Below are 14,008 nucleotides of genomic sequence, written 5' to 3'. Positions count from 1 at the left end.
TGCTTTTAACATGATCTAAGAATATTTTTTTTCGTATGATAAAATCTTAATCATCAACTACAATTTTGACTTAAAAGTTATTTTTTAAAATAAAATTTTATTGTTTTATTTTAAAATATCTTAATTTATTTTATTAAAATAAATTGAGAATTCAAAATTTATTATATTGATTTTATATTTTATATTTATTAATATATAAGTGTTACTAAATTTATGAGATTGTTTTTAAAATTTTTAATATGTTAAAAATTAATTTGTTTTGCATGTATAATATATTATATAATGTTTTTTTAACTCTAATCTTTTAATTTGTTAATTTTTTTATAAGGTCTTTCTTTTAATATGTTAAAAAATAATTCTAATGTAATAATTAAATAAATATATAATAACTAAATATATACTTCTAATATATTAACTAAATATATTAATAACAGTTAACAGTTACATATTGTTTTAAGCCTCAATTTCATTGGAGTTAATGATTAAAAGATTTTGTTTATTTAAAAAAAATTGAAAATCATAATTACATTTTTTTTTTTTTGTTACATTTAAAAAAATTCATGCCAATGGATGACCACAGAAGAAATACTAGTTTGAAAATAATTTTGTCGGGAAATATATTTGGTGAGTTTTTTTTTAATGCATTATTTTGGTTCAAAGCTTCCCTGGATGGAGTGGCGGACTGTGAAGGACAAAGACCCGGTCGGAGACTGTTTGTTTTTTTTAAGGATAATTGAAAGGTCGGCTTTGACTGGTGATCGTTAAAACTTAAAAATAGTAAACGATAAATCGCCAAATATCAGAAGAAATCCACGCATCATCATTCATCAATCAATCCCTTCCCAAATAGGAAACTCCGGGAACGACGTCGTTAAACCCCTCTCTAACTCTCCTCTGTGGTCTGCCCCGAGCAAAATATCTCCACCCTACTCCTCTCCACTCCCCGCATCACTGCTATGGCGGTCACAGGCACTGCCAATCTCGCTGCCCCTACGCCACCCTCTCTATGCCGCCTCTTCCCCAACCCCCGATACCTTCCCACTCACCCCCTAAAACCCAGGCCCATTTCGGCCTCCCTCTCCTCCATCGATATCCGGTCTCCCAATTGGACCCCCGGCTCCTGGAAATCAAAGAAAGCACAACAGCTCCCGGAGTACCCGGACCCAGTCGAGCTGGAATCGGTGCTGAAGACCCTCGAGTCATTCCCCCCGATGGTGTTCGCCGGCGAGGCTCGGAACCTGGAGGAGCGGCTGGCCGACGCCGCCGTGGGCAAGGCCTTTCTGCTTCAGGGTGGGGACTGTGCGGAGAGTTTCAAAGAGTTCGGTGGGACTAATATTAGGGACACTTTTAGGGTTTTGTTGCAGATGGGTATTGTTCTCACTTTCGGTGCTCAATTGCCTGTCATCAAGGTTCGATCTTTCTCTCTCACTCTCTCATTTGTATGTAGAGATTACCTTTCTTTTTCATTCATTGTATGTGATGTTGGTAACTGGTGTTTTTCCATGTGGAAGTTTGACACTCTGGAATTTTGTGAATTAATTAAGGGTGTGTTTGAATCTTGCAAAAATGGGGAAAGAGAAATAGGGGGAGTATTAGTATTTCTTGTTTGATTGCTGCATCTTGACAATCGATGTATTCATAGGAGGAGAAATAAAGAAAAACTGGCTGTTGTAATCACTCACGTCCTGTATATATTATACCAAATAAATAAAATTTGATTTGGATGTTTAGAGAGCAGTAGTGAAGTATTGGTGTCTACGACATGTCTCACCTTTCTATTATAGATGACTGGATGCACAAATTTATTTCCTTAATCTTCCAATTGTTAAAATACATTTCTTAGAAAAGTAATAATTAGAATTCACTTCTGTGATAAATTGTGCTCCTTGCCATTCAACAATTTTGGACTATGGGTACTTAAGATGTTCACATATATCCAAACACTCATTCCACGGAGCAAAGCCTGTCTCCTGCCTTTTCCACTTTGAAATGCACAGGAAATGTTTTTGAAAATTTTATGGAGGCCCTCTTTTGAGGCAAATAAAACAATGTTTACTGTAACTGTGAAGCGATACTTGAGCTATTTTGCTTTTCAAGGGTTTAGCTTGGTTGTCATCTTCAGATTGTGCCACATTTCTAGTTCATCCCTGCCTGACTAGGCTTTTAGCATATCTTCCCATATGTGTGTTTAATTATCATGAATTTGGAGTCTTGTGTATAATCAGTCTTTCTCAAAATTTTCTTTGTTTGTACAATTATATGACAGGTTGGACGGATGGCAGGCCAATTTGCCAAACCTAGATCGGATCCTTTTGAGGTTAAAGATGGGGTAAAGCTCCCAAGTTATCGGGGAGACAATATCAATAGTGATGATTTTGATGAGAAATCTAGAACACCAGATCCTCAAAGGTTGATCAGAGCCTACCTCCAATCTGTTGGCACATTAAATCTCCTACGAGCTTTTGCTACTGGTGGATATGCTGCCATGCAGAGAGTGTCACAGTGGAATCTTGACTTTGTACAGCATAGTGAGCAAGGAGACAGGTATATCATCTGAAGTTTGTCATGATTTCATGCAGTTCTCCTGGATTGTGGATTTGGTATGATTTCAGATATTCAACCTTGACCAGCAATGGCAGATATGTGTCCTGCATCTGAGACACACTACTAAAATATGGGCTTTCTATAAGCACAGTAACTGGCAATGCTCTTTTAGCCACATTTAATACAGTGACTTAGGAAGAAAATCATCACAATTTTTTCGCTGATGAGACCTAATTTGCAAACTTGCTGCTCTTGCATTTTCAACCCAATTAAATGAACTTCAATTGTCTAAATCAATAGGGCAGAGCCAGTTTGTCCAAATTCATCAAATTACCTTTTTTTTTCTCTTCTCCCTTAAGGCCTGCTATGCAAAGTGCATGCAACTTGTTAGTAGCCTGTTTCCAATATTTTCTAACTGCAAACAAGATATATAAGAACTCTGTGTGAATAGGTGATTTAAAAGTCAAGCTTAGTATATTCTCTCAGTGGGTATTCTGTTGTAATCTTGCCTGGTTGAGACAGATACACGGAACTTGCACAGAGGGTAGATGAGGCTCTGGGTTTCATGGCTGCTGCTGGGCTTACAACCGATCATCCTATCATGAACACAATTGAGTTCTGGACATCTCACGAGTGCCTTCATTTACTATATGAGCAAGCTTTGACTAGACAGGATTCAACAACTGGCCTCTACTATGACTGCTCTGCTCATATGCTTTGGGTAGGTGAGAGAACTCGGCAGTTGGATGGAGCACATGTTGAATTTCTCCGTGGCATATCTAATCCTCTTGGTATAAAGGTAAATGTCCATTTCCATCTTGAAAAAGTCTATCTGCTCCACCTTAAGTGGCGTGATGTTTTTCTTGTCTTACTGGTGGACTTTGTTGAGCTCACAAAAAAGTAGTATTTGATGGATACAGATGCTGCATTTGGCTGCTAAGAAAATTGGGCATTCCATTATGCTAGTGTTCCATAAGGTTCATGGTTGTCTTTTGCATCATTTTTTTGGCATTTGAATGACATAGAGAGGAAGCAGGTGGTTTGCATAATAATTTCATTTTTTACTGTTTGGTCAAAATAAGAATTTACACATTGGATAATTTAAACGTCAAATTTTTACAAAACTAATAACATGCCTAAGTCACTTTTTATTAATAAGTTGATGTGAATGAATCCTGTAACCTCAAACCCTTTTCTATAATGAACATGTGTGGTTGCACTTTAATGTGTTTCTACCTAGAGAATAGAACATGTTTAATAGGAGGCTCTAACGTATTGTTAATCATAATCACAGAGTCCACACATGGCCAAAATACCAAAATGGTAGTTTTGGCTGTTGATGATAACTTGTATTTTGTCCTTTAGTTTTTCAATTTCTGAACTTTAACATGCAGGTGAGTGACAAGATGGATCCAAAGGAGCTTGTAAAACTATGTGAGATTCTAAACCCTCGCAACAAACCTGGAAGATTGACAATAATCACCCGAATGGGAGCTGATAACATGCGCATAAAGCTTCCTCATTTGATAAGAGCTGTGCGGCAGGCTGGGCTTATTGTCACATGGGTCAGTGATCCTATGCATGGGAACACAATCAAGGCCCCATGTGGTCTGAAGACACGATCTTTTGATTCTATAAGGGTAAGAACTTTACCAATGAAGCCAAGATTTTCAAACTTCCAGGATCTTGTCAATCCATAGATTGGTTATTTTACACTTTGGGGATTCATTGAGGTGCTTTTCTCTCTTTCAGTCAGAATTGCGAGCTTTCTTTGATGTTCATGATCAAGAAGGGAGCCACCCAGGAGGAGTTCATCTGGAAATGACTGGGCAGAATGTAACAGAGTGCATTGGAGGGTCAAAGACAGTGACTTTTGATGACTTGAACTCCCGCTATCACACACACTGTGATCCGAGGCTCAATGCATCACAATCACTAGAGTTGGCATTTGCCATAGCAGAGAGGTTGAGGAGGAAAAGAATGAGATCTGTTGGTGCTCTCCACAAAGGGTGAACAGATGGTTCTCTGATAAAAGAATATTGAGTTTTGATATAGCAGTATTGGAATTTATTGTTTAGCTCCATTTTGTTTTTCTTCATGTCCAAGTAAGATGAGATTTTGTGCTGTAATATGGAATTTTGTTCTAAACTATGCACTTGGCTTGGTAATAAAATTTGTAATTTTAGAGATGTTAATCCTGGCTTATTGTCCTTTATACCCCTTTTACCACCATTGCCTTGTAGCTTATCTATGTTGCTTGACAGACTCTTCCCGTGAAGAGAAGATCCAGGGTCTATATGCAGATAAAGGAGCTTAAGCCAGGAAGAAGATCCAAGCTTTCACCAGGGAGGATAAGGAAGCTAACCGATGAGCTAGGTAAATGGGTTCTCTTGGCCATGGAGTTTGGACTCCACTGGTCCTTGAAAGGTTTTACGACCAAGTCTCCCCAGCATCTACATATTTCATGCTGATATATATATGCTGTTGTCTTCTCCAAGGGAACAGATCGAGAGATGTGGGTCAGAACCGTTTGATATGCCATGATGTAATCAAGACGTAAAGAGTAGAACTATCAAAGGTTATGGTCGAACAAACCAATGGACAGATTTCTCTCCTCATTATGGTCTTCATAGCCATGAGGATAGGGGGACCAAAACCGGTCAACTGTTACAAAAAGTCTACCGTCACCACAATACACAAAAAAGGGCGTTCTCTCAGATGAGGTTATAGACTGAAATTCAAAAGAAGACTTGGAGAACACCCAGATGATGATGAAAGAGATGCGGTTTTTCTTTGGGATGCTCAAGGAAGCCCTGAAAATCCCCTTCAGAAACCCCAACTTCGTTGTCTTTTCCTTCCTCACATCCCTCCCTTTGTTCACTTTCATGCTCATAAATGATTTCATCATTCAGCAGACCCTCATTCAAACAGCAAAAATCTTGACACAAACTCTTCATCCCAAAAAGTTCTTTGATTTTTATGAGACGCCGCTGGGGCTAATAGAAAGAGCAATCGAGGAGGTTTCTCACAAACTCCTCCTGGGTTTCATTTATCTTGGGGTCGTCCATTTCTTAGACTTCCTCAACACAGTGGCAATTGTGGATTCAGCATCAATCATCCACAAGGGAGAGACACCCATGAATCTTATGGATATGTTATGCAGACCCATGAAAGAAATAAGGTTTAAAGGGCCTCTGATCACATCCATCTACACTTTTATACTGGCTTCTTTCGTTTTCCTTGGTCTGATTTCTCTGGCAACGCATGTATTTATTTTCTCAAACGAGGTGTACTTTTTTATATTATTTGCGGTACTCTTTATAGCTTTATTAATAAAATCAGTGGAATGGAGTGCTATATGGAACATGAGCATTGTGATCTCAGTGTTGGAAGAGAAACATGGGGATGTAGCACTAGTGTTGTCGTCGTATCATAGCAGAGGTAGCAGGCAATTTGGTTCTCTCTTCATGCTCGTTTTCTTTGTTTGGAGCTTTGCGCTAAGAGGATCATGCCTCTATATGGGGTGGAGTGGAGGAGGAAATGGGATTAGAATCACATCTGCATATGTTGGCTTGGTCTGTTTGGGGAATACAATGAAATGGCTGGTTTTTGTGGTTTACTTACACAACTGCAAGAACCAGAGACTGGAGAGGGTTGACCCGGAAGTGGGAAGAGCAGCTGAAGCTGTTAAAGAAGGATATGATCAAGGCAGCAGCACTATTTAACTACCGAGGAGAAATAAAGTGAAGTTCAGAATCAATCTTAAGCAATGAATGTAATTTTCCAACTGGGGTGTGTACTATTGGATCGTGTCACTCTCCCTCCTCCTCCCCACCCCTCTCTCCCTCTCCCTCTCTCTCATTGTGAAGAATAACTTATTTTGATAATAAAACATGTTTCCAAATTAGAAAAATGTTTCTCATTTTAAGAATGAGTATCAAACAGATCCTTACATTCTGAGACTAGTAGTTGCCGTCTTAGTGGGTTTTGGTGGAGTCCTTGTAATAACCCATTTGGATATATTATGGCCAGGGATAAAACAAGTGGAAAGTCGGTTAAAGGGCAAGGCCAAGCAACACTCAAAAGCATCTTTGCGTGCCCCTTTCTACACAGTTCAGCCCAATCCTCCGTGTATTCTCTTTCTGTGCTTGGATTGTCCCCCTCCTTTCACCAATGATCTTTCAATTAAAAACACGCGCGCAATCTGACCCTATCCCTAAACAAAGCAAGCATATGGCTGGGTAATGGGCGGGTTCGTGGATGGGTAACCTTCACCCCACCCTGTCCCATATATTTATATCCATCCCTATCCCCATTCCCACTTTTTTTTTTTTTTTTTGGTAGTTTTAAAATTTTAAGTTATTGAAAATAAATAGAATTTATAAATAAATAAATATCTAGAATTTATGTTATGAAACTAATATTTTATATATGTTAAAAAAAAAAAATCAATTAAAGTTAATCTATTATTTAATATTATATATAATTGGGACAAGACATGATGAGATAAAGTTATATTCAAACCTGTCTTGAATTTTTAAAAAAATTTTAAATCCGTCCTAAGTTTATTTATATTTATCTTTAACTTGTCTTATTAGAGATATGAACCCAAAAAACCTTATTATATTGTATCCTTAAAACACACTAAATTCAATATAAAGATTCCTATGAAAAACAATCTATTTCCCACATTGAATGCTAATGATTGCAATGACATTTGCAAACATATTACCTTCTCCGTACACATGATTAATAAAACAAATTCAATCTTTTCAAAGATTTGTCAAAACAATGCCTTTATTACTTACTATGGTTCTAAAATTAAATATACCTAAATCATCATGAAGTCGGTTAGAGTCGTGAAACTATCAAGAAGGTGTGAATGACTAGTACAATTGTTTTAATATTTGATTTAAAATCTATTTTAACTTATTTTGTATTCCAATTAATTTAAGATCCAATTAATCAAATCAAGAATAATTAAGAATATTAAGTAAATTAATCCACAATAAGTGACATAGAATAAACATAGGAAAAAAACCAACATAGATCGAGAAAAAGTTTTACAGATGTAAAAACCATAAATCAAATTATCACAGATAAAATTTATTAAAAATGAATCAAACATACACAATTTTACCTTTTCCAAAGCAAATACACCTTTACACTCTTCTTCCACGTCCTCAATGTAGCACATAGTGATCTTAGTAGAAGTACCGATTACAAGCTCATTCGGTAGCTCCCTAACAAAACGATTCAATTATTGAAATACATCTTGAACTAACATACTATCAATAGCAAGAGTACGAGCAACAATAAGAGCACTAGGAACACAAGATTTGAATGAAGAAGTGCAACCAAATCCTCCTCTAAATTGGCTACAAAAAGGTTTATCTTTATTAGATCCTTATTCCAAATCACAGATCTTAGAATCCTCTACCTCCTCAGCCTAGGGACTTGTAGAGGCTGGGATATATGGTTGGCATGTTTGAATTTAGAGGTCCTATCAATTAGAGCAAACCATTGAAAGATATGAAGCTTATGTTGAAACTTCTATCCCACCTCCAAATAATAAGCAAAATAATAATTAGAAAAAAGAAGATCTTTAAAGTGGAATAAGATGTATAGACATCCATGATGTTCAAAATGGATCACCCCATATCGATGTCTTTACTAGTCAAAATGTAATGAACAAAATGGATTGTCAATCGGCAAATTTGAGTGCAATGAGAGATAAGGTAGAACACACTAGTACCAAATGTACTAAGAAGCTAAGATGGCTTAGACACAGCAATAAAAGAAATATAAACGAGTAGAGGTCATACCTCGCCATGAAGTGTTTTTATGATATCCTTGCGCTGCGAAGATGATAAGGCAAGAACATTAGGGTCATGGGTGGAGCAATGCCTTAATAGGGACAAAATCAAAATAAGTCTTGGAATGGTCATGATAGAGAGACCATGCATCAAAACTCATAGTTGAATGCTAAAAACTTAATCATGGATGTTTGCATAACATATTTGGGTACGGTTATTGTAAGTAACCCCTCAAATTGAAGCAATCAACTTTTAATTATGATCTTGAAAAATGTAGGGAATCAGATGTTAGCCTAAGGATTGGATAATAAAAATTTTAATGAAAACAAAGCAAAAGAGGACACTATTATTTTTATTGTCCAAGTATATAAGCTTAAAAAGATCACATCATTCTATATGCCAAAGTTCGAGTGATCCTCACATCTCTAAAGAAGCAAGAAAAACACAATTTATAATGGAGATGATTTTTAGAAAGAAGACTCAAAATGAATATCTAAGTTAGGGTATTTATGAGTTTTTTTTTCATGTAAGTTAAGTGAAAGTGCTCTACAAAAATATCTTATCTAACTTAGGAGGTGTTTGGTAAAACTTAATACTTATTACTTAATAACTTAAGTTGACTTTAAGTTAAATTATATTTAAGTTATTAACTTAAAACTTATTTCTTAATTCTTATTAACTTAACTTAAAATTTATTTTAAATCATCAAATTGACATACTTATCCTCATAAATTATAATTATGGCAAAAGAGGTAAAAGTATCAATGGAGGCTATGAAGTAACAAAAGAAATTGTGAAGGTAACTAAAGCAAATGATAGTAAAAAAAAGTATAATGAAAATATGGACTTAAAAATAAGTTAATTGTTTTTACTTATTACTTAAAGTTGTTTTTTTATTGAGTTCTTTTACCATACATACTTTATAAATTAATGATTTAAATTAAGTTATTTAATTAGTTTACCAAACACCCACTTAAGTGTCCACCTTGAACATTAATTTTTATATAAATGTTATGATATTAGTGTGTAGGGAATACCCAATCACTTTGTTCCCTAACCCTAGATCAAGTAGGTGTATGTAATCTTCTTAAAGCTTTCTTGATCCTAGCTAGCAATAGAAGCATGCAAGCAATAAAAACTTTACAGGATCTAGAGATTAATGTTTTGTAAATGCTTACCTAGATCTAGATGTTTCCATATCAATTTCTGTCAGTGTAAAAAAATGTCAAATTCATACAAGATCTCATAAACATAGTCTTTCACTCGATGTCTCTTCCTTAAATCCAAACACACAAATAGTGGAGATCTTATAAAGGCTAAAGGTTAGGGTTCTCTCTCTCTCTCTCTCTCTCTCTCTCTCTCTCTCTCTCTCTCTATCTATCTATCTCTCTTTCTGTTTCTATTTAAGTGGATAGAAAGTAAAAAGTCTAAAGTCTTAACCCCTAAGGGGAAATTTAGAGGCTTCCCATAGGCTTAAGTGACTTGAGCTCAATTTGGGCTTAGGTCACTTAATCTAACCCAAAAAAAAGGTTTTAATTGATTAATCAACCTAATTAGGCTCAATTAATCAATTATCTCAATCCAAAAAGATCATTCACGAGCTCCTATCCAACCTTGCATTTTATCGAAACACTCTTATGCACACAAGTGAATTAAGAATACAACCATCATAAACTGCATTATTACATAATATAAGCTCGAGTGAGGTCCACCTATAAAGAAATGTCGACTCCCTCGTAATCCAATTTTAAAATTGACTTGCATCCCATTATAAAGAATCGGCTGCACTTTAATACCTTACGTATATTACAATGAGACATAAGTGTTTGGGTTTATAACCTACCATCCACTATATATAGTTATCTCATGTACTGGTGTTGTAATTTAACAAAGTGAATATTATCAACCTCTCAAAATTACCTTTACCATCTTTGAGTTACAAATCTTTCTATTGTGTAATCAACCGATATACCTTAACACATAAAAAGTATATGTCAAGTTCCCATAAAGGAATTACCACACCCATAGATTTCTTAAACACACTTCCTTATAATCACTCAAGATGACACAATGTCTCAAATTCCATAAGATAATCACGGTTCTCAACATTCAAAGAATCAATATAAGATTTCTCTTTTGAAAAATTTCTCCTAAGTTCAACATTCTCACTTTTGATGTTGAAGCTTTCCTCGTATTAAACATTATAAGTATCTTGTTAGTCATCAAATTCTTCTTCATCCCTATCATTAAAAATTTTATTCTTTTGACGTAAACTCTACTGCCTCTGTAGAAACTACAAAACTAATACAGTTTGAACAATCTCAACAATCATGGACTTCTTTTTTTTTTTCTTTTTTCTAAGACAACATGTTTATCAAGAAGAGATTTTTTTCTTCATTCAAATTATCAATCACATTTGTTGCTTCTTTGATTTAACAATCCAAGATTCATGTTATGTTCTTGTTTTTTGAGTTTCTTTTATTTTCTCAATTCTTCTCAATCAAGATAAAAAATTTCAAAGGTCAAATGTAAGTTGATTATCCTTCTTTAAACCTCCATTTTATCAAAGAACAAAAGCAAATATTGAAAAAAAAATTGGAAATCCATAAGAAATATATGACCATTTTAGAGTCTCAATCATAAATCCAAACCGCTACAAACTTTGACACAAGCTCAGTATTATCTCGAAATTGAAAGACCATATAGTCTAACAACTTGGTGAAGTCATGATCCAATAAATACTTCATACACACTAGTGTACTCACCATGGAAAACTCATTCCCATGACTAAAATTAGTCATTCCTCAAATTAGGAGATAGTGCACTACAACCTCAAATAGATTATTTAAGCCTATGAATTAGTTATGAACAAGTCATTTGCTTTCAAGGAACCCATGACTTTGGTGTTTTGTGTAACTCCTAATGTACCCCAAATTATGTACAATGCAAAAGATGTCAAGTTAGAATGTTTATAGATATAAGGCATGGAACAAGATAGATAGAAATGGGACAGTAGAATCTTATTACATCATATCATGTTTTTAAGGGTTCTATCCTAACAATGAGATAATTCAAAAGAACCTTTACTCAATTATCACAATCAAAACACAAGTTGAAAATGTGCAAAACATTAAAAAAAAAAAAACGTTGTTTCATAAATCACAAGCATCATCAACATAATAATATATATGATAAAAAAATAAATAACTAATTAAATTTTATATATTTCATTAGAAAGATTAAAAATATTTTATAATTAAAGCATTAAATAAAGTAATAAATAAATATAAAATTTTAATTTTAATTTGTTATCTATATTATAAAAATATTATAATTAAATTAATTAAGATTAAAAAATAACACAAGTTAAAGAAACTAACAAATATTTTAAAATAATATATTTATAAATTTAATATTTAAAATAGGTTAAATGGGTAATAATAGTATGAACGAGTTATAATCGTATTAACGGGTTTACCAGGTGTAGACCCCGCATTTTCGCTTGATACATTCCCACTCTATGACGCAAGTCACTTTTTATTATTTCAGTGAAAACATTGATTTTTAGAAAAAGACTCGAAGTCGCCATTTTGTGGACCCCACATTTTCGCTCAATGTGTTCCCACTTGATGGCGCAACTCGTTTTTTTATTATTTTGGTGAAAACATTGATTTTTAGAAAAAAACTTGGAGTCGCCACTTATTTTTATTTTATTTTTAAAGGAAAAAATAAAATAAGAAAGAAAAACCCTAAGTGTGACTCATGAAGGAAAAACAGGTCTGTGAAAAACCAAAATCGAGTCCGGGGGTCAGGTTACCTATTGGGAAAGTACAATGGTGAGTCGTAGCACCCCTCTAAGCCTTACAAAAAGATCTTTACTAAATAAAGTGAAGCAAGTGTGACAATTGATAAGAAAAGCAATGGATACCAATGAAAATGATCAAATATTAAAATTGATCATGCATAAAAATAAGCAAAGTGAAAGTGAGATCGTACCTAGGCAGTAGGCAATAAAGCGCTATCAAGAAACAAGGTTAGTGCATAATAATGAATACAAAATATATCACATGCATATCAAAGAGCAAGACAAATATCGGACAATATTCATTAAGCATAACAATCGACTATCAAAAGAGAAAACTCATATGTAAGGCCCTCACCAAAGCCTAAATAATTTTGCATGAATTGGTATCATAAATTTCATTGTTTTAGAATTATGAGAAAATAAACATTTTTGCTTATGTAAAATCAAGAGAAACAAAAGATTATTTGAAAACCATATTTGAATTAAAACTGTTCAAGAGAAAACTGGATTTTTGAAATTTATTTGAAAATCGGAGTCTCGAAGATTACTTGAAAATTAGAGTCTTGGAAATTAAATTTAAGAATTGGAATTTTGGAAAATAAATTTGAAAGAAATTAGGATTTTGAAAATTGTTTGAGAAGTAGAAACTATGAACATTAAAGTATAAACATTGGAATCTTGAAAATTATTCGAATGCGGAATTATTTAAAAATAAATAAATAAAATGATAATAATAATAATAAATAAATGTGAAAATTGGAATTTTGGAATTGGGAAATTAAGTTCGAAAATTGGAAATTTGGAATTTCAAAAATTGAGAACTAAATTTGGAAATCGGAATTTTGAAGAATTATTTAAAGAATTTTAAAAATAAACAAATAAATAAAGTAATAATAATAACAAAAATAATAATGATTAAATAAATAAATGTGAAAATTTGGAATTTTGGAATTTGGAAATTAAATTTGGAAATCGCAATTTAAAAAAAAAAATCGTTTAAGGATGGAATTTTAAAAATAAATAAATAAATAGAATAATAATAATAACGAAAATAATAATGATTAAATAAATAAATGTGAAGATTGGAATTGTGGAAATTGGAAATTAAATTTGAAAATCGGAATTTAAAAAAAAATGTTTAAGGATAGAATTTTAAAAATAAATAAATAAATAGAATAATAATAATAATAACGAAAATAAAAATGATTAAATAAATAAATGTGAAAATTGAAATTTTGGAAATTGAGAACTAAATTTGGAAATCGGAATTTGGAAGAGTTAATTAAAGATGAATTTTTTAAAATAAATTTGAAAATAATTAAAGTATGGGAAGTCAAGGTTTTGAAAATTAAAATTTTAAAAATGGGAGTTTCGAAAAATTAAATTAAAATTGGAGCTTTGAAAAATTAAATTAAAATCAGAGTTTTTGGTATATTATCTTAAGGTTAAAATTTTGAAAATGAAATTTTGGGCATCAAAAGTTGAAGAAAACTAAGAAAATAATAATAATCATAATAATAATAATAATAATAAAAGAAATGACCTTAGCATCATAACGTGTACAGGCACAATATGAGGAATAAACAAATGGAAAAAAAAAAAGCACCACAAACCCATTTTTTAAAGTCTCCTTCCTAGAATGTCTACTTACACTCATCAACCACCATTTCTCTTCCATTCAAAACCAAAACACATCATTAAAAACTTGCCCCACTCGTTAACATATACTGCCCAAAATAAAGTCGTGCAGTCTAGAATGCAAGCTCTCCAAACTCCCACCTCTTGAGTCCCGCTTCCACATTACTCACATACATCTTCCTCTGTGTATGCTTCGACACCGACT

The 14,008-nt window shown here is 33.3% G+C and overlaps 2 protein-coding genes across 2 annotated transcripts; both read left to right on the top strand.

Annotated features, from left to right (window-relative positions):
* The first annotated feature begins 956 nt into the window (after positions 1 to 956).
* On the top strand, positions 957 to 4,557 carry LOC100251487 (3-deoxy-D-arabino-heptulosonate-7-phosphate synthase 03). Its single transcript, NM_001281071.1, is given in 5 exon segments — positions 957 to 1,409; positions 2,267 to 2,544; positions 3,067 to 3,343; positions 3,939 to 4,184; positions 4,297 to 4,557. Coding segments are annotated over 5 exon segments (1,515 nt in total).
* Positions 4,558 to 4,835: 278 nt separating this feature from the next.
* On the top strand, positions 4,836 to 6,457 carry LOC104878515 (uncharacterized). Its single transcript, XM_010649056.2, has one exon. The coding sequence runs from the start codon at positions 5,310 to 5,312 to the stop codon at positions 6,267 to 6,269; it is 960 nt and encodes a 319-aa protein (XP_010647358.2). The 5' UTR covers positions 4,836 to 5,309; the 3' UTR covers positions 6,270 to 6,457.
* Positions 6,458 to 14,008: the final 7,551 nt, after the last annotated feature.

Source organism: Vitis vinifera, chromosome 2 (assembly GCF_030704535.1).
Source record: "Vitis vinifera cultivar Pinot Noir 40024 chromosome 2, ASM3070453v1".
In the NCBI taxonomy this organism is placed as follows: Eukaryota; Viridiplantae; Streptophyta; class Magnoliopsida; order Vitales; family Vitaceae; genus Vitis; species Vitis vinifera.
Note: the sequence above shows the minus strand (reverse complement) of the source record. Positions and strands in the feature narration are given on the sequence as shown.